This window comes from Rhinopithecus roxellana, chromosome 6 (assembly GCF_007565055.1).
Source record: "Rhinopithecus roxellana isolate Shanxi Qingling chromosome 6, ASM756505v1, whole genome shotgun sequence".
Lineage (NCBI taxonomy): Eukaryota > Metazoa > Chordata > Mammalia > Primates > Cercopithecidae > Rhinopithecus > Rhinopithecus roxellana.
Window position 1 is genome coordinate 62818784 of NC_044554.1, and position 21941 is coordinate 62840724.

At 44.4% G+C, this 21941-nt stretch overlaps 1 protein-coding gene across 2 annotated transcripts in view; it reads left to right on the forward strand.

Annotated features, from left to right (window-relative positions):
• The window catches only part of COPG2 (coatomer protein complex subunit gamma 2), a 160410-nt gene that overhangs the window by 136754 nt on the left and 1715 nt on the right, over positions 1 to 21941 (forward strand). For both annotated transcript variants that reach the window (XM_030932347.1, XM_010378802.1), the window contains exons 21-23: positions 20355 to 20452; positions 21186 to 21324; positions 21618 to 21716. In XM_030932347.1, the coding sequence (XP_030788207.1) occupies positions 20355 to 20452; positions 21186 to 21324; positions 21618 to 21716 (336 nt within the window). The remainder of the gene's footprint in view (positions 1 to 20354; positions 20453 to 21185; positions 21325 to 21617; positions 21717 to 21941) is intronic.

The window sequence follows — 21941 nt, forward strand, 5'->3', positions numbered from 1 at the left end:
CTTTTTATCCACAATATGCTGCATTGGATCCATCTGTTATCTTAAGTCACCCTTAACCATCCTACATTTTTGGTTCTACTGTGCTGGAGACAGTTGTTTCCTGTCTCAAAGTCAATCCACCTGGCCTTCCATCATTTCCTGTGCCCTTCATTGACACTGTGGTCCCCAGCTTTTCCAAGGTGCCAGCATCTTCTACCTCCTCTTTGTCTATTGCCATCCTCCCACCTGTCCTTCATTCCTTGCTTGTCTTACCCACACTATGCTTTGCCATCCATGAACTGTGTCACACACTTTGCCCCATCTGGGGTAAAGTCCCTGGATTCTCTGCATCCGCTCCCTCCCTCTTGGTGTCTGGAGTGCCTCCTTTACTGCAGTGCATCTCTCCTGCTCTCAACAAGCTCTCCTCTCGTTGCTGCTGGACTCTATTGCCTGCTCCGACTCATTCTTCTTGCCCTTTAGGGAACACTTCTCCTCTGTCCTCCTCTCCCATGTGTTGCAACCTCATCCCCTGATGTCCCAGCAGTGATCTCCTGCTTTCCTCCTCTACTGCATAGCACGGTACTGTCCCACCTGCACCCTCCTGCATTCTCTCAACACAATCTGTGATTCTCCCACTGGCCTAAGTCGTGTTCTCAGGTGCCTCCTCCCTTCTTGACCTGGCCCCGCACCCACTGCTCCACCAGATGCAGTCATCTCTGCATCACACATACTGCACTGAATCCACCTGCCCTGCCCAGCTATCAGTGTCCACATCCCAGTGGCCCAGGCTATGGGTACCTTCCAGCACCCCACAACCCTGACTCCCCAAAAGCTTCTCAGTTCCCTCTGCATCCTTTCTTTCACATTCTTGTGAAAACATTCTGGGGAACATGTGCCTCTGAATTTCCTACCCTCTTCCTGTCACCACAGCAGTTTTGTCATCAGCGCTCACTCCTGTCCCCACTCCACCTGCCCACCCTCATCCCCCCCATCCCACTGGTACAAACGCACCCAGTCTCAACCTGACTCTCCTGCCCTGCCTGAGACCCGGCTCCTCCACTCCTCCTGGGTGCTCCTGTCAGTTCCAACCTCCTCCCGCCTCCTCCCTCCTTAGCGCCCATGTCTTCAAAATGCTCTCCTTCCACGTTGTCTCCATTCCCCTTTGCACCTTCCCTACCCGTGACAACAGATCCCCTGCTCTCTGCTCTCACCCACACAGCCCACATCCTCTGAGTCACTGGACCCTTCTCTGGGCCTCACTCCTCCACCTGAGTCCTCGAGTGTGGGACCGAGGCATTGGAAATCCCAGCTCCACCACCATGGTCCCGGTGCCTTTTCGGCTACATCCATTTGCTCGCTGTCATCCTTGTCCTGGTCTGTCGGGAACTGTGTTCCCACACCTGACAGTCTTGACCCTGATGCCTCCATCAGCCCCGCCGCACATGCGTCTTCCCCTCGCACTCCACATGTCTGCCGGTTCTCCATCCTCCCGCGTCCACCAGCGATTCTCACCCGAGGATGCAGGACCCCAAGGCGGACTATCACAAGCATCTTTTGGGCTCGGTTTCCTCTTTTGCTGTTGTCTGTGTTCCTTTTAGAGATTGCTTTTTTTCCCCCTTACTTTTTCTGAGCTGAACACTGCTCACCCCTCAGATGATTGGATAGGCCTGCCTGGGGGTCCATGCCCCCAGCCCTCCCTCGGGTGAAACCCACCCCCCACCCCAGATAAGAATCACTGATGTGGACGGCCACTGTGACTCCCTGGCCTTTCCTCTGCCATTTCCAGCATTTATTACCTGGTAGTTCTAGTTACACTTCCTACGCAAAGACCTTAGCATTTCCTCCCTCACCCCCATGTATGCCAGGTACTCTCTGCTTGCAATCACCTTGTTCTCCTCCCTGTCTACTCACTGAAACAAACATGTCTCAAAATCCACTCTATATGAGAGATTTGTTCTTTAAAATCCCTACAGACACACTTGTGGCCCCACCTACCCATATGACTGTCAGGTGTTATATCAGTATCTTTGGACTCCATCAGGTCTTTCCAGGGGCTTACTGTTTGCCTGTTTCCTTAATCACTCCACCTATTTTCAGATCCTTAACAGGGTAGTCCTGCAGAGACTTCCCTCTTTGTGTCTCATGTACCTGCTTGTTTCCCAAAAACCATCTCTTTACTTTGAACTTCCACCCTGTCTGAAGCTACTCTACTGAATTCAGAGGTCTTCTCCAGCCAGTATCCATCACCCCCAGTGGTCAACATGTAATAGTCCACCAGCTCACTTAAGTAAGATGGTTTTTCAAATGCCTAGAGTTTGGTTTGTCTCCCCCCAACCCCATTCCCACCCCCACCCATCTCCCCACCCCTTTCCCACTTGCAATCCCACTGCTCCCAACCCAGCCAACCCCCACCCAACCCCCACCCAAACCCCATCCCCAACCCAGACCCAAACCCCACCCCGAACCCCATCCCCACCACCCACCCTTCCCCGCCGGATCCGTAGTAAAGAGCCTGGCCCAAGATTCGCACCTTTGCAACAAAGTTCAAGGCTTTAAGAACAGCCATTCCTTCCTGTCTATTGCTGTCCACCCCTTTTACGCTTTCCGTTCCCCATGCCGAACCTTGCAGGCTGCTCTGAGCACTCCAGGTTCCTTTGTTCCTACTCTGGGACCTGCCCCTTCACCTCACTCCACCTGTGGCTGTCCTGCCTGTGGCTGTCCTGCCTGTGGCTGTCCTGCCCAGCTCCCTTCCACACGCTCTCTGCCCTCCATCCTTCCCTGGGGGCCCCTCCACCCTGTCTTCTGTAGGTGACTCCCCCGTTGTGCTGCCTCATCGTCCCACTTCCACATTCTTTCTTACAGCCTTTCCCCTTGTGACACATTTCTTCTCTTTGCTTCCTTGGCCAAGGGGAGGTACCTGCCCGTCTGTGGCCCACATTTCTCTCAATCACCCAGGGCCTGTCGCTTCATCTGACTCGGTCATCTCTTCTCCATAGGGACGTTTTCACTACTTTGACCTGCTCTCCTCACGGCTCAAACTTTTCCATCCTCTCTCTCCCACCTTCTCTTCAAGAACTATTTTCTGTTGCTCCTCCAGGTCTTCCAGTGATTCAGGCCAGTGCCTTCCCTTAGTCTGCCTTTTCCTTTCCCTCTTCCACTCCAGCCCTTTCTCCTCCTCTTTTTTTCTGTTCCATCAGGAAGGCTCCCACAAAACTCCACAGTCAGTCCCGCCACTTCCTTCTCTTCCTCCTTTCTCAATTCCTTTATTTCCATTTACCTCAGATGCGGCCCCAGTGAGCCGATGCATCCCTGCCCATCATATCTACCCTTTCGTTACCCATTCAGGCTGTCCAGGTCACTCATTTCTTCTTTCTGTCTTGGTTGCACTACCTTCACAACACCCATGTGTAGAAGTTAAGACCTTCTTACATAGGTCCCACTCTCTGTCCTCCTCTGCTTTTCCTCTTGTTTTCCTCTAGATGAAGTTTTCCATAAATGAAGTCCACACTCCAGCACCAAACACCCTAGCTCTCTCCAGTCCTTAGCCATACTCTGTCCTGTGTACCCATCTGATACTGATCTAAACTCCCATTAAAACTATGAGACCCACTGTGTTTGAGACTCTCCCTTGCCTACTTTATTTCATGTCTATGTACATACTTTCAGCTGTAAGCTACACCTCTATCCTTTTAGCCTTCCTTGACAGCAGAAGCTCAGATTCAGTGATCATTCTGAATTGCTTCCTCTGCATTGGTTCCTCACTAGTCCTCCACTATTTGCAAGCATCTTTCTACCCACACAGTAGACTCAAACCACATGAGTCCATTGCCAAGTCCCTGAGGTTACCATGCCCAGTGCCACCTTACCATGCAGTGATGCTATTTCCTTCATTTAACCAGAGTCATTTGTCCCCATCCCCCACATTCTCCTGTGGACCTAGTTCTGCATATTCCTGGGCTCTTGCCTCTGCTCTGATCCTACAGCCTGGCCTTGATGACAGTCATGAAACCAACTTCTCCCATGAGATCTGTCAATGCCCCAGTTTGAGAACTCTGCATTCCCCTTCACCTTTCTACCTTGGCCCTTTGACCAGCATTCATCACCCCCACATTTGTGAGGTTGTCTCCTGTTACATGCTTCCAGGTCCCTTTCTTTTCCTATTCACTTACCTGACCCAACATGCATCCCATACGCCACCTCATGTGGATGCCGCACTACCATGTCTCTCTTTTTCTCCTCAGGATTCACATTAAAACCTTGCATCACTCATACACGCATTTTCTCCCACTGTTGTCTTCCAGCATCCAGTCCTTCCTTCCCTGCCCGCACTGCTGCCGCCATTGCCACAGCCTGTTTATCCCCAGCATGCTATACTGAGTCCATCTGCTGTCTGAAACCATCCTACCTTGTCTGTAGGTAGGATGTGTCCTACCTACCGCCATGTTGGACACAGTCCTTTTCCTCTGTCCAACTCAATCCACCTGACCTTTTGTCATCTTACCACATCTTTCACTGACATGTAGTCCCCAGTGTTTCCAAGGGGGCAGCACTTCTATGCCCTGCTTCTCCCTTGGCCTCTTCCCACCTGTCCTTCATTCCTTGCTTGTCTTACCCACACTATGCTTTGCCATCCATGAACTGTGTCACACACTTTGCCCCATCTGGTGTAAAGTCCCTGGATTCTCTGCATCCGCTCCCTCCCTCTTGGTGTCTGGAGTGCCTCCTTTACTGCAGTGCATCTCTCCTGCTCTCAACAAGCTCTCCTCTCGTTGCTGCTGGACTCTATTGCCTGCTCCGACTCATTCTTCTTGCCCTTTAGGGAACACCTCTCCTCTGTCCTCCTCTCCCATGTGTTGCAACCTCATCCCCTGATGTCCCAGCAGTGAGCCCCTGGGGCCCAGGTTGGTCGTTTCTCCTGCTTTCTTCCTCTATTGCATAGCACAGTACTGTCCCACCTGCACCCTCCTGCATTCTCTCAACACAATCTGTGATTCTCCCACTGGCCTAAGTCGTGTTCTCAGGTGCCTCCTCCCTTCTTGACCTGGCCCCGCACCCACTGCTCCACCAGATGCAGTCATCTCTGCATCACACATACTGCACTGAATCCACCTGCCCTGCCCAGCTATCAGTGTCCACATCCCAGTGGCCCAGACTATGGGTACCTTCCAGCACCCCACAACCCTGACTCCCCAAAAGCTTCTCAGTTCCCTCTGCATCCTTTCTTTCACATTCTTGTGAAAACATTCTGGGGAACATGTGCCTCTGAATTTCCTACCCTCTTCCTGTCACCACAGCAGTTTTGTCATCAGCGCTCACTCCTGTCCCCACTCCACCTGCCCACCCTCATCCCCCCCATCCCACTGGTACAAACGCACCCAGTCTCAACCTGACTCTCCTGCCCTGCCTGAGACCCGGCTCCTCCACTCCTCCTGGGTGCTCCTGTCAGTTCCAACCTCCTCCCGCCTCCTCCCTCCTTAGCGCCCATGTCTTCAAAATGCTCTCCTTCCACGTTGTCTCCATTCCCCTTTGCACCTTCCCTACCCGTGACAACAGATCCCCTGCTCTCTGCTCTCACCCACACAGCCCACATCCTCTGAGTCACTGGACCCTTCTCTGGGCCTCACTCCTCCACCTGAGTCCTCGAGTGTGGGACCGAGGCATTGGAAATCCCAGCTCCACCACCATGGTCCCGGTGCCTTTTCGGCTACATCCATTTGCTCGCTGTCATCCTTGTCCTGGTCTGTCGGGAACTGTGTTCCCACACCTGACAGTCTTGACCCTGATGCCTCCATCAGCCCCGCCGCACATGCGTCTTCCCCTCGCACTCCACATGTCTGCCGGTTCTCCATCCTCCCGCGTCCACCAGCGATTCTCACCCGAGGATGCAGGACCCCAAGGCAGCCTATCACAAGCATCTTTTGGGCTCGGTTTCCTCTTTTGCTATTGTCTGTGTTCCTTTTAGAGATTGCTTTTTTTCCCCCTTACTTTTTCTGAGCTGAACACTGCTCACCCCTCAGATGATTGGATAGGCCTGCCTGGGGGTCCATGCCCCCAGCCCTCCCTCGGGTGAAACCCACCCCCCACCCCAGATAAGAATCACTGATATGGACGGCCACCTTGACTCCCTATGGCCACCTGGACTCCCTGACTCCCATTTTAGGCCTGGAGCCTTCTTGTGCTTGCATTTACTATTGAAGATCATTGTTTTGAAGCGCCAGAATGTCCCCTTTCTACCTGTTCTTGTTTGTTCATTTTTTTGCTAATTCTTTCATGTGCTTTTTATACTTCTTACTTTGCATTTTTCATGTTTTTCATATTCTAACTAACCTGGTAGTCTTCCCGTGGAAGCACTTTCTTTTGCATACTTTCTTTTCTTCCTCTGGCATCCTTCCACCCCATTCTTCCCTCCCCTTGTTTCTCTACTCCACACTCACCCTCTGACTCTTGAAAAGGATTTCTCTTAAAGATCTACATTGAAACTTTTACCCTTCAGTACATGAAAGCAACCTATACTCTAAACCCCCTTCATATCAGCCTGATAGCTTCCATACCCGTACAATATTTTCTGTTCTTATTTTAATATTTTCTATCCTTGAGGTTTACATACTGTGACACAGGTGGCAAGATTCCACCTTTAGGACTGCCTCCAGTTACTCCCTGCTCCTCTTATCCCCATCATGCATTCTTTTTGCTGTACTATAGTATTTTCATTATCTTCATTCATACTGTTAATCCATGCATCTTTCCTATCTTTTCATTATTATTCAGGATGTTTTCATCTCATTTTTGGATTTTCTTAAAGACTCTCTTAGTCCTACCTGGAAGCTCATTTGGCAATCCGTTCTGCACCTCTTTTTCTCTTCTTTGACACTTTGAAGCCCCTGTGCCACCCATAATTTGTTCACCACTGTCTTTCTGGTGCAGTGAGCAACCCTTTCTAGATGTGGATGTGCACCCTTCAGTTCCATTTCCTGGTGCCCTTTCCCCTGTCTCAGCTCGGTTCCTCTTTACTCATTTCCGAACTTCTTTCCTCCTTTTTGGAATCAGATTTAAGTATACTACTCAATATACCGTGCCTCTCCACCTTTTTTTTTTTTTTTTTTTTTTTTTTTTTTTTTTTTTTTTTTTTTTTTGCCTTTTTCTAATATTCTATTCGGATGCATATAGTTGTCTTCTGACTTACTTCTTTCCTACCTCACCCTTTTTCCCTTCCGTATCTTTGGTCCATCTTTAATCTTATAACTTTTCTTAATGTATGCTCTTGTTCTTCTGACCTCATTGTTTCTGGGTTTCCTTATTGTGAAGTGGATTTGCCCTGTGTTTACTTAAGTTACTCTGAAATGTTGCCAAATCCATGCAGTGCTCTTTTTAGTGTCCCTCAGGTGTTTTCTTCCTTATTCTATATGATACGATTATAGTAGCAAATCTTGTTTTTTAGTATGTCATCCTCGCATGACTTTTCCCATCCTAAGGTAAATTTTAAATGCCTTTTCCCTTTATTTTGTTGTTTTTCTTTTTCTGCCTTGGAAGAGTACATTGTTAACCACCCATCCACTGTGTGTCACTCCTCTGCATTCACTAAGATCTTGCTGTCAAGCACCTCCTTCTCTTCTCCATTCACTGCTCCGTCCCTTTCAGAATTTCTTCTTTCCAGCATACTGTGCTGAACTGCTTTGGTTCTCTGTTTGTTCCTTGGTAGGATCCCTGCCACTTGCCTTGTTCTATGTCCACTTTACTGAATGTGTCGCTAATCTTTCTGTCAATTGCACTTTTTAATGCAAATGTGCTTTCCTGGACACTGTCTCTCTTATGTCCAATTTTTAGTTATTTTATCTCGTCCCTTTCTTTCTCCCTTTAAGAACTGACTACACCGTCTTCTTCTTGACTCAGCTTTTTAAGTAAAAGCAATTTTCATTATCCGGTGCTTGAATAATAATTTTTGGTAGCAAACACTTACATTGCATTTTCTTAAATTTGATAAAGCTCTTATCCATCTCCCTTAAAACAACTCAACCTATTTTCTCAATTATCACTAAAACACTATGATAAAAAAAAAAAAAACTTTAAAGTATTTCTTACAATATATGCCATTTTAAAGGATAATGACCTAATTATTTAACATATCAGCAGTTCATTAGCAGACATGTTTGTGTGTAGTACAAAATGGTCTCATACTATAATAAAGACTATAATTGCATTTGCCTTTTATACTGCAAGGAACAATGGAATGTTTTCAGTATAAATAACAAATGCATTACATTTTTAAATAAAATATATAAACAAGAAGTTTTTTGGAAATACTGACTTACCACCTGATGAGCTGCTTGAATTGCCGCACTCATATTATGGGGAAGATGACAGGAATACTGCACAACACATTTAACATCCTTCAGCATAGGGAATAAGCCTATCAGCACAAGAGCCACAGCAAAAATATGCCATCTCAAGCAGACTTGGGTGCAAGCTAAAAGTTTTTGTTAGCACAAGAATGCTAACTCACTGCACCAGATTTTCTAAGTACTTGGTGAGATGTATATATAATCTAAATCTTTTCATATTAACAAGTATTTAGGCTGTATGAACAGATAGCTGGTTATATCTGAATTCCTCATTCTGGTCTCAATAATATTTCCTGTTTCATACCTTGCATATTCCAAACCCAGACTAATTCATACTTTTTTTTTTCTCCAACCAAGCATCTTCTCCTCTCCCTTTTCCTTTCTTCTTTTTTTATATATACAAGTCTTCTCAGTTGCTTCTCTTAACTTTCAGCCAATCCTAACATTATTTCTTAACTTCTTGGCCAATTTAACATCATATTTACTGCTATGTCCTTTCATAGCTTCCTTTGAATATCTGCCCTGCCATATCGTAAATATTCTACAAATCATTTACCCACTGACTCTATAATAAATGAATGCTGTATTATTCTCTGGATGTTAACCTTATCATGATTCCCAACCAGTCCTCAACCAGTAACATTCATTTGTTCTGCAAAGAAAATCCCAATCTATACCTGTCAGTCCTCATGTTTTTAAGGTTTCCACCAATGGCTTCTTATCAGGATTTATCTTAATTCATCTCCTTCTAACCTTCCCTAGCAAGCAGTCACTTAAGAAGTAAATTTCCCACTAAGACTTCAAGTGCCAGCCTATCCAACTTCTGTTCTTTTTTAGACTCCTGATCTTTTCTCATTCTGTATATGGTTCTTCTGCGATCTGACAGTTCTGTTTCTTTAATTTACACTTGATCTGTTTTCTTGTTTTTCCACCTACTCAAAGCTGCTTTCTAATTCATACAACATCCCATTTATTGACTTGCTATCCTCTGTCTATTTTTTCTATCATGATCTTTGGCTTAAGTATAGAGCAACAGCCATTTTTCCTGTCATTATCTGTGACTATTCAAATAATGTCTTTCCATTTACAAACAACCTGAACATTTCCCTTCTACTCCTTTTCTCCTTTTTCTCTTTCTCCTTTGGCTGCAAACTCCTTACATTTTCTCCAGCATTCTTTCTTCATTCAGCTGTATCATTTAGTGGATATAACCATCTCTTTTGGATGATATGTACACTCTTGATATTCAACACTATTCAACCAGCTTCCATCTTCCTTATTTCTCACTTTGTACTTAATCTCTTCCCACCCTCCATTCAGTCTGGACGTCCTGGGATCCCTGCTCTGACCCATTTTAAGTCCATCGCATAAATCATTCTCTAACCTCCCATTCTGTTGACTCCACCAATTGCTTCAAATCTTTTTCCAACACAGCTTTCTGGGCAGCAACATATACTCCAATTCTTATTTGCTATGTTCTCACTCCCCTCTTTTCTCCCATGGTTGGTATCTAGCTTAACATACAACTCCACTGAACTTGTAATTCTGATTCTCGGTGCTCCTCTTCCTGGCCCTCCTTATACCCTTCCCTGTTTAACATTTTGCAAAATTGCATTGCATGCTCAGCACCCTAACCTAAACCATGCCTTCTCCTTCGTTAATTTTAGCTTAAATTTTTCTCAAGTTTTTCCTTCTCTACTTTTTTTTTTTTTTTTTTTTTTTTTTTTTTTGAGACAGAGTCTTACTCTGTTGCCCAGGCTGGAGTGCAGTGGTGCCATCTTGGCTCACTGCAACCTTCACCTCTGGGGTTCAAGCAATTCTCCTGCCTCAGCCTCCCGAGTAGCCAGGATTACAGGCACCCACCACCACGCCCAGCTAATTTTTTTGTATTTTTAGTAGAGATAGGGTTTCTCCATGTTGGCTAGCTGGTCTCAAACTCCTGACCTGAGGTGATCCGCCCCCCTCGGCATCCCAGAGTGTTGGATTACAGGCATGAGACACTGTGCCCAGGCTGCTCACTCTTTTTTTATACATATATTAATAGTTGCTCTTACAGCCAGTTCTAACAATATTTCTTTTCTGAGCAAATCTCAACATCATACTTCAGCAAGTTCTTCCTAATTTCCTTTATTTGCACTGTCATATATATTAACATTAGCTTCCATCGATAATCACAGTGATGGATACACCCTTCTCTCAAGGTATACTCTTGAGGTATACTCCCTCAATGCCATCCACTTGCTCCACACCAAATACAGATCACCTTCTCACCAAATAAACCACCCACCCATGCTTTCCAGTTGCTCTGTCAAACCAGTGTCTTTCAGGTACTGTCAGTAGCTTTGAATCAAGATTCACCCTTATCTTCCCCCTCTAACCTTTCTATCAACCAAGCCCTTTAATTAAAACTTTTCATTCCCCCAAAATTAATACACCCACTTCTTCCTATCTTGATGTTGTATTTGCTTCAGATCTTTTTTAAAGAAATATTGCACATATAGTTGAGAATTCCTCGGTATCACTCCCGAGGAATGATAAAAGGTAAAAATCATTTACCTCTCTCCTTTCCAAGAGAAAATCACTACGTGAATCTGATACTTATCCTCATGCATATTTTCATAATTTTACTACATACCCATAAATAATACGTAGTGCTGTGTTTGCAGTGCTGTATAAATGTATGTGTATGTGTTCTCAATAGAAAAAAAATTCCCATCAAGACTTGAAGAGCTAGTCTGTTTTCTGACTCCTGCTCGTATTCAGGCCTTCGCTGCTCTTCACCATCTACACCACTCATTGCAGTCTTCAGCAACACACATTTAACCCATTAGACCCCTTCTGAGATTTGACAGATTTCTCCATTACAGTTCTTATTTGTCTTTTTGCAACTTGACCACTCAGAACCCTGCTGTAATTAACAGTGCTCCCATTACTTAGATGAAAACCCCTTTCTTCTTATTCTATTATGCTTTATCATATCTTATCCATTTTGGCTACTAGCATTAAATTATCATAGCAACGGATATAGCATTATACTCTTGAGGTTTACTTCCCTCATGATTCCCTACCAGTCCTCAAGAAATACAATTAATTTCCTCTACAGACAAACTACTCACCTACCCTCCCTAAATGGTCAATACCCATGTATTTAAAGGTTGCTAGCAGTGCCTTTTTAGGAGAATACATCTTAATAAAACTCCCTCAAACTTTCTTATTAACCAAGTTTTTAACCAAAAATTTCTACCTACAGCATCAAGAGCTAATCTACTAATTCCCATTCCTGCCTGGGTCCCCGAAACTCTGTTAGATGCACCATTCATTACCATTGGGCCTTCCCACCCAATTTGACCACTTGGGCCCATTTTGAGATCTTAGCAGTTTCCCATTTTAAAAACACAACTGATCTGCCTAGTTGCCACTCCATCTACTCTTAACTTTTGTCTATTTTATACAATGGTCCTTTACTCAGCCAGCTCTCTCTTCCTTCTTATTCCATCGTAACCTTGGTCCAAAAATGGTTCCTTTACCTACCAGTCAATATCTGCCATTCCTCCAGTCATCCCCTCACATCAGCAGGAACTCTTCACTTTCTTCTTCCATTCCTTTCCTTATTTTGCCCCAGACAATCATGCTGCTGATTCTTCTATGCCCCTCCTTCTTTCAGCTATCACCTGTGTGTCATTCTTAGGGACTCCATGGGTTCTTCTAGATACTCCCCTCCCCTTGGGCACTCGCTGCTCAGCCCACTGCCCTCTGCCCTGTGCCACATCCTCCATTGCATTTGCCTGTGCTTTCAGATCTGCCTACACTTTCATAGGATTCTTGCCACTGGCCTGCCCTTTATGCCCATCCCACTTAGCCTCTCTCACCTCTCACCATACTGACCAAACCCATTACTTCTAACGTTTTTCCAGCAAAGCTTCCTGGACAGCAAAACCTTATACCCGTGTTCTTACTGTGCCACCTTCTTACCTTACTGTCTTCTTGTTAATACACAACTCACAAATTCCCAACTCTCATTTCCTAATGTTCCCATTTAGCCCTCTTTAATGCCCTTCCGTATCTGTTGTTTTTCTACACTGCATGTTCTGCCCCCTACCTCATTCACATATCCTCTCACACTATTTAGCATCCAACCTCCATCTTTTGTTCTCTCCTTCTTTGAGATTTTTGCATACAAGTCTCCTCAGTTGCTTCTCTCACTTTTGGCAAGTCCTAACATTCTTAATTTTTGAGTACATCCTTAATGTCCCTCTCAGAATGTTTTTCCAAATTTCCCTTTGGAGGCTTCCCCGTATAGCCTAACCTTTCATAGTGATGGATACATATTCTTTTTGAGGTTTCCTCCCCTCATATCCCCACTCTCTCCCTCATTCAAAACCGGTTTTCTACTCTTCAGATAAGCCTTCCCTTCCCCTTAGATAGCATCTAACCTGGCTTCTTTCTTTTCCATCATGACCTTTCGCACAAGTATGGTGCCAAATACCTCCAATTAGTATCATTGACACTTTTTTTGGTCAATACTAAGTGATGCCTTCTCGTCTGGAAGCAATTTTAACTTCACTATTGTACACCTTTTTATTTTGCCTTATAAAAACTACATTCAGCATCCCTCCTTCATTCAGAGACTCTGTATATGTCATTTCCATAGATTCAGTACTGTCTTTTGGATAAACATACCCCTCACACTCAACACTCACTGTTCAGACTGCACACTGGATCTGAGGTCCAACGCTTCCTGGACAGTGACCCCTCATAACCTCAATTCTTACCTAGCCACATTCTCTTCTTCCTCTGTCTTCTTGAGTGGCTGTGACTAGATTAACGTAAAATCACTCGACCAGAGTTGCCACTCTCCCTGTCCCAGTATTCCTCATCCCATCGCGCTTCAGTGCCCTTCCTCACTGGCCCACTTACTGTGCTGCAAGTTCAGCCTCCAGCCTCATTCATTTATCCCTTCCCTTTTGTATCCTCCATCACTTCCATTCTTTCCATCTCTCCTGTCCTTTCATTCAAGTCTTTTCAGTTGCTTCTTCTAATTTTCAGCTAACCCTAACACGACAGTTGCTACAAGAGGCTCTTTATCAGAATCATTCCTAGCCTGCCTTTGTCTAAAGCAGTGGTTCTCCAATTGCAGCTGGTTAAGACAAGCTGCAGGGCCTTACCCCATGATGTGGTTTGGATCTGTGTCCCCACTCAAATCTCATGTTGAATTGTCATCCCCAGTGTTGGAGGTAGGGCCTGGTGGGAGGTGATTGGATCATGAGGCCAGTTTCTCATAGATGGTTTAGCACCATCCCCTTGGCGCTGTTCTTGTGATAGAGTTCTCACACGATCTGATTTTTTTAAGTGTATGGTACCTCCTCCCACTCTCTGTCTTTCTCCTGTGAAGTGCTGGCTCCCCACCATTCACCTGCTGCCATGATTGTGAGTTTCCTGAGGCTTCTTCAGCCATGCTTCCTGTACAGCCTATGGAACCTTGAGCCAATCAGACATCTTTTCTTTATAAGTTACCCAGTCCCAGGTATTTCTTTATAGCAATGTGAGAACAGATTAATGTACCCTGAGTTTCTGACTGACTAGGTCTGGGGGAGGGGAGAAGAATTCAGATTTCTAACAGATTCCTAGATAGTGCCATGTTAGACATTCTAAGGAGCACTGCTCTCAACTTCTCCCTCAACCAAGCCCTTTAATTAAAAATCTTCCACTAAGGCATCAAGAGCAAATCTACTCATTCCTATTCAGGTCTTTCCTTCTCTCCCATATACTGGTCACTGCAATCTGGCCTTACACCCACTATATTTAGCCAGTTGGGCCCATTCTGAGATCTGGCGGGATTCTCCGGGCATCTTTATGGCGCTGTGGTCTTTCTTATTACCATGCCACCTTTTCAGAATCGTTACCTAGTTTATATAATGCTTCCCTTAGCTTTAACTCCTCTTCATGTCTTTTGGCCCAAATACAGGACTGTCTCTCCAGTCAGTCCTGCCATTCTTCAAATGACCTTTTCATCTGGAGGCAACTATAATGTTTTCTCCTATTCCTTTTTTCCCTGTTACCTGTCTTGCCCTAAAGATGTACGCTACCTTATCTTCAGCCTCCCTTCTTTTAACTGCCATCCATATTTCATTCAGATGAACTCTGTCTCCTCCTGAATGGCACTTCCTAGCCAGATTCTCTCTAGTATCTGCCTCTCATCTGTAGAAAATCTTCACATGACAGAGTAACTTCTAAGAGTAACTTTAATACAGCATTTACATGATATTCATTTGTTTTTCCCCTTTGGTGATTTGCCCTCCCTTATCTTAATTATATAGAGTATAATTTCATCTACCATCTGTACCTGGAAACAAAGAAGTTTTACCCTTTAGATGGGTTTCCAATGTAATCTCCAGCCACTCCTCTCCCAATATTAGTCATCCATTCTACAAACTACTCAAAGATCTATCCTGGTGTCTTTAAATGCTGCCCTGTTAGGGCTCATCTTAATCCACCTCCTTCTAATCCTTCTAATTAAACTTCTCACAAAAGCTTCCCATTACTTTTCAAGCACCTGTTCTTCCCATTGTATCTACTGCTTTTCAGAGTCTGCAATTAAGAGCCAACATTTGACCAAATAGACCCACATTTAAAGGGTTTACAAGATTTCCCATTCTGGGAAACACTTTTCTCATTTTACCTGTCCATGCCACTCCACCTGTGCATACCTACTCTTTGTATAGTTCTCCCTTTACACAGTTTCCAGTCTCTCCTTATTTAATCTTACAATTATGGGGCTGTATCCCTCCTGTCAATACCTGCCAATCTTCAAATGACTCCATCTCTTCTGCAGGCTTTTTCACTATTTTCCCCAGTTGACCCTGGAAAAACAACTGTTACTTAGTCACTTGTTTTTTCAGCTACAATCTTGTGTATCATTCTCATGGATTTAGTCTTTTCTTCCTCATCACCTCCACACCACTCTGAACACTTGCACTTTCAGTTCATTCCGACCTTCATAGGGTTCCTGCCACTGCCTATGACTAGACTCCATCCCATTTCAACTCCTTGACCTTTCACTCTGTTGGGCACACTTCCTGCTTCAAACATCATTCAAGCAAAGATTCCCAGATGGCACTTCCTCAGGACACCAGTTCCTATTTATCTACTTACTCTGTGCATTCTCTTTTCTTCTTAGCTCATATCTCTCTACTGCATATGCAGCTCTGCCGTCTTCTGGTGTTCCTCATTCTGGCCCTCTTTAATGCCCTTCCCTACCCATACTTTTTTTTTTTGGGGGGAGACAGAATTTCACTCTTGTCACCGAGGCTGGAGTGCAGTGGCCTGATCTCGGCACACTGCAACCTCCACCTCCCAGGCTCAAGTGATTCTGCTGCCTCAGCCTCCCAAGTAGCTGGGATCACAGGCACCTGCCACCATGCCCGGCTACTTTTTGCATTTTTGGTAGATATAGGGGTTCACCATGTTGGCCAGGCTGGTCTTGAACTCCTGACCTCAAACGATCCACCTGCCTCAGACCCCCGAAGTGCTAGGATTACAGGCATGAGCCACCGTGCCCAGCCCCTACCCACACTTTATATTCCACACTCCAGCCTAAATCCTACATCTTCTCATCTTTTAGCTTCCAGCCTCCATCTTCTCTTCCCCTGTGATATTTTCATTCATGTTTCCCTAGGAAATGTCTATCACTTTTAGCCAATCCTCACATAGCACAGTAACTTCTAGGCAACTTCATTGGAACACTGTACAGTAGTTTACAATATCTTAACTGTCAGTCATCCTTTCACTTGCCATCTCTCTTTTCTTTTTTTGAGACAGAGTCTCACTCTGTCACCCAGGTTAGAGTGCAGTGGCGTGATTTTGGCTCACTGAAACCTCCAGGATTACAGGCATGTGCCACTACGCCCGGCTAGTTTTTGTATTTTTAGTAGAGACAGTGTTTCACCATCTTGACCAGGCTGGTTTCAAACTCCTGACCTCAGGAGATCTGCCAGCCTCGGCCTCCCAAAATGCTGGAATTAGAAGCTTGAGCCACTACACCCGGTCCTACCATCTCTCTACAGAAATAGATACAGACTTTTTTTAAAACTTCACTCTTCATAATCACCCATTCCCCATCTAGTAGCAGTAATCCATTCTCTGGACAAACTACCTGTTCACACTCTCTTAATAAATCAAGCCTAATATTTCTGAAGTTGCCATCTATAACTTTTTTTTTTTTTTTTTGATACAGAGTTTTGCTCTTATTGCCCAGGCTGGAGTGCAGTGGCGCGATCTCGGCTCACCGCAACCTCTGCCTCCTGAGTTCAAGTGATTCTCCTACCTCAGCCTCCCGAGTAGCTGGGATTACAGGCATGCGCCACCACACCTGGCTAATTTTGTATTTTTTTTTTTTTTCAGTAGAGACAGTGTTTCACACTGTTGGCCAGGCTGGTCTTGAACTCCCAACCTCAGGTGATCCGCCCGCCTCAGCCTCCCAAAATCCTGGGATTACAGGCGTGAGCCACCGTACCGGGCCCATCTATAGCTTTTGATCAGCATTCACCAGTTAATAACTTTCCTATCAAGCAAGTCCTTTAATTAGCCGTCCCCTCAAAAGCTTCAAGAGTTAGTCTGTTGCTTCCTCCTACTGAATTCCTTGCTCCTTACCCTTTCTGTGTATTTCCCATGCAGTTGACCATTTAGACCTAGAAAGGATACCCCATTCTAAATCTTTATTCCACCTCCTCTGCCAGTTGGCCCTTCCTTATGTAATATTTTCTTTCTTTTGCTTTTAGTCTCTTATTGCTTACACTCTTACGACTTTTGGCCCAGCAATGCTGTCTTACCTTCCCATTGATATGTGTCATTCCTTAGTGACTAACTCCTTTTCATCTGAGGACAACTCTAATGTTGCTTTCCAGTACCATTCCTCCTTCCCTTTCTGAATTTGTCCTAGAGAAAAACCCTCCCACCATTTGTACAGCATTCCCACAGACTCAACACGATTTTCCAGGTAGGTGTGTATTGCTTATTTTGACACTCACTGCCCAACTTTCCTCGATGTCCTACATGCTATGCTGCACCCCTTCCTTCTCAGTTCAGTCCAGACCTGCAGAGACTGCTGCAGTTAGCCTGTACAGATCCATCTCTTTTGCCCTCTTTCTAATCTTTTGCCCTAGTGGCATACCCTTTTCTTTAATTATTATTCTAACAAAGCTTTCTGGAAATGCCTCATAAGTGTCTCTTACTTTGTCATGGTCTCCCCTAGGTGGTTGAGACCTGGCAGCTCCCTCCTACCTTTTCCACTCTGCCCTTTGCCACACTGCATGTTCTGTACCCTGGCTCAACTCACATGTCCCTCTCCTGTCTTAGCTGCCAGCATCCATCTTTTCTATAATTCACTGGGTTCTTTTCTTTCTTTCTTTTTTTTTTTTTTTGAGCCAGAGTCTCGCTCTGTCACCCAGGCTGGAGAGCAGTGGCGCGATCTCGGCTCACTGCAAGCTCCGCCTCCTGGGTTCATGCCATTCTCCTGCCTCAGCCTCCCGAGTAGCTGGGACCCGTACAGGCACCGCTGCGTTCTTTTCATACAAATCTCCTTAATGGTTGACTGTCATTTTCAGTGAATCCTCACAAGACAAGCCTAATTTCAGAGACCAGTTTTAATGCAGATCTTCAGGGCATTCTTTCCTGATTCCCTTTGGTGTTTGTCTTCCTTTGTTTGTGTAACTCTTATCTTTATATTATGGCAGTGCATTCAGTATTTTCTTGCCATGGAAAGCCCCCGCCCCCCCCGCCTCCTCGCCCCATTTCGTCATCCTCTCTAGCGGCTTCGATAGATTACTACCTGGACTTCCTCAGATCCCTGTAACCTCTCATTGTATCAGTCATTGTATCATTTAAGTAAAAAATACCCACCAAGGTTCCAGGAACGTTATCTCTACTAACACCATTCCTATTTACTTCCTTAATATCTTTCTCTGTATCAGGTCCTTACATGTAAGTGTCTTCTGTCTTTACCTCCACATAAAACCCAGCCCCTGTGCCCAGTCTGTGATCTACCTTCATACCTGATGTTGTCTCTTTATTCCTCCTCGTTTGCTGTAGCCATTCTGCTTAATTGGAACCACACTGGGTTGCTATTAGCTATTTGCTTAATGTCTCTCCTGACTCTTCATTCTAACTTGATCATGACCTTTTCCCCTACCATATCCTGTATCTGTTTCATTGTTTAAAAAAAAAAAAATGCCTCACCTGACCTATTCTGGCCTTGTGTTAACTTTCACTTCTTTCTTTCTTTTCCCTTCTCCCTGAAGAAAATCCTGTCTTTATTAAAGCACACTCGTTCTTTCCTCAACCCCTAATAGCATTGAAATTGATTCTGCAGACTTGATAGGTTCATTCTTTCCTATATGGGGCAACCCACTGCCATCATCTGTTTTCAGTGTATTCTGTTGAATCCATCTGTTGTCTGAATTCAGACCCATTCTTCATAGTCCCCACCAGTGGCTTAAATTAGGCACATCTTGTCTAGCTTATCTCTAACCTTTCAATCTCTTGACTGCCTCAGCTCACCAGAGCCTGTTGGAAAATCATTTGAAATACAAGGTATTTTACAATTTATTCCGAAAACAAGTTATCTTCTCAGCACCTAGGCATTAGGATGCCTCTTACTGTTTCCAACTGCCCCATGGACTGTCTGGCCTCTTTTCCTTTTGCTTGTTTGTACATCTTCCTCTGCTTGCCAAAGCTCTTTTGCATCTTTTGAGAGCCAATTAAACTACTGTGTCGTTTAACATTTTTTACAGTTTTCCCAGGCTGTTGGTTAATCCTGCACCTTCACATGGCACTCTCTTAAAACTTAAAGGATCTATGGCATTGAGTTGTAATGTCATAGATAGATCGCACACACACAGCCTCACATGCTTACTTAACTCCTAGACAGCTCCTAGAGACAGAGGTCATGTCTCAGTCATCTTTTTATCCAAGTGTCTGGCGCATAAGCTTATACCTTTACATGTAATGTCAACATGTATTGACAGTCACTACACGTGTGGATGGATGAATGGATGGAATTTAAAGTCAAGACTGAGCAGATGAAAGTCTTATTACCCAACCTGTCATATATGGTCTTTACATCTGAGCCTGTTCTTTCCTCTCCTTGCCTATCCCCCAAATAACTTTTTAACTCCCCCATTTTTAACTCCCACAAAAGTTACCCCAATAGGTAACTTTTGTACCTATAAGCTTTTTCCAGACCATAGATAAGATCCTAAATGGCTTTTCTTCATCCCTGCTTGCTAAATCCCCTCCTTCAAACATTTCAGAAAATCCTGTCTTCTTTATAAAGACTTCACTTTCCAAAAATGTACCCGCACCTCCATTTCTTATTACTTAACACCACTTGTGTGAAAACATACAAATGCCCACTTGCTTTTCCATTTAAGACACTGACTTTACCAATACTAGAAACTCATTACTGACCTCCTCACTTTAGGCTGAAGGTTGACATATAAAGCAAGTTCTGTCTGGTGATTTGTGGACCCGCCATCAGTCCACAATCTAAAGATAGTATTGAGATGCTGATGAGATTGGTCAATGTTAATCTGATGATCTGTATGCTTTTTTACCATCGGATTTTTTTTGTTTTTTTTTTTTGTTTGTTTGTTTGTTTTTGGTCAGGTCCTACAGCAGTGGTTCACAAAATACTATTTTTCAACATTTAGGCCTCTTTGAGATAGGCATGGCAAAAAGCCCCCAAAAGGACCTCTCTGCTGCTTTCTTCATACCAATAGAGAAACAGTTTGCCCATGTTATCATTCCTGTACTGCTGTAACCCACAGCGTGAAATAGACTTTACATTCATGCTTTGTGAGACTGCCTTTCTGACCCGCTTGCAGGCTGCTTTTGAGAACCACTACCCTAGAAAACAGGGCATGTGTATTTAACTGGAAAATGTGGAACACAATGCTGAGTACAGGTGGCACTTCCTAAGAAATGATGGAAACTTCTCGCTTGCACTGCCACTGATGCAGGTTTGCCTGCCTTCTCCTCCAGTTGCAGGCACCTTTAGCTGCACCATGAAGTTTACAGTCCGGGACTGTGACCCTAACACTGGAGCTCCAGATGAGGATGGGTATGATGATGAGTATGTGGTGAGTCTTCCCAGCAGAGAGACTTTCTTTGACACCTTCGCAACACTAAGTGACTTCTGCCTTGAGAGAACATTTTTCTAGGAGCATCTGACATAAACTTATGGGATTTCTATTCTTCTGAAACAGATGACAACTTAGGAGGACCTGGACTAACCCTCCTTTGTAACTGGACAGCATCAGGCCAGAGATAATTGAGATTTACCACTTCATCATTAAAACAAACTCACCCTTTTTTCTTTATAATAGGAATAATTAAGAAATGAAAATAATTACATGATTTTCATTGAGATCAGTTTTATTTAAAATGATTTGGGGTCGGGGGTTGGTTTTGTTTTTTGGTTTTTTGTTTTTGCTTCAGCAACTGTTAGTTTATAGCCAGATCATGGATTAAAAAGCCTTCACAGAATGGAGGGAAAACTTTTAAAAATACCAACCTCTCAGTAAATGATCAGAGGGTACTGTGTGCCCAGAACTCAGTGGTCAAGTGTGAGTACAACATGACTACTGCGTACCTCAGGGCTACAGATGTTGATCTGAATTTGGCTCTTGCCAGATGTTCTGTTTTCTTGCTTTTGTTTGCTAAGGGCTACAGCATTAGATTTATCCAGACTACAGAACTTAAACTATTTTGGTGGTAGAGTTTTCTCTAGGCTCCAGAGAACCATATTAATTCCTGTATCTTTGCCCTATAACAGAAAGGACTTCTCTTTACTGACTGCTTGTTACCCACTAGCTGGAAGATCTCGAAGTGACTGTGTCTGACCACATTCAGAAAGTACTGAAGCCTAACTTTGCTGCTGCTTGGGAAGAAGTGGGAGATACCTTTGAGAAAGAGGAAACCTTTGCCCTCAGTTCTACCAAAACCCTTGAAGGTGAGACCCATTTTGCTGTCAGTATATTGCCTGATAGCAGTATAACACCTAATAGGTATATTTGTTACTCCAGAAGAACTCCTTAAAAAAAAAAAAACTTCATAAATCTCTTACTTAAAAGGCCAGCACCCTGTCTTCATCATCTAACTGATCAGCCATTTTCTAGTCCAGGTAGCCTCCCTCTACACATCACCAACAACCCCTTCCACCCCAGCTCCCAGCATATACTGGTGCAGAGGGAGATCCCTGTGCTTTACTTTCCTAATACTGTCTCATACATCTTCTCAACACAGAGGCTGTCAACAATATCATCACATTTCTGGGCATGCAGCCATGTGAGAGGTCCGATAAAGTACCTGAGAACAAGAATTCCCATTCACTCTATCTGGCAGGTAAGAAGCTTTCATCAGATTTGCCTTCCATTTTCTTACAAAGCTTAATAGGATATAGATGGGCATCTTATGCCTTGCTCTTGTCCCATCATCCCATTATATGAGCCACAATTTGAAACCCAGTCAAAATGAATAATTTGTTTTGCATGCTATTCTTAGCTATTCTTTTAAGATGTACATTTGACCTAAAACACTTAAATCTCTCCAACAGATACCAAGGCCACC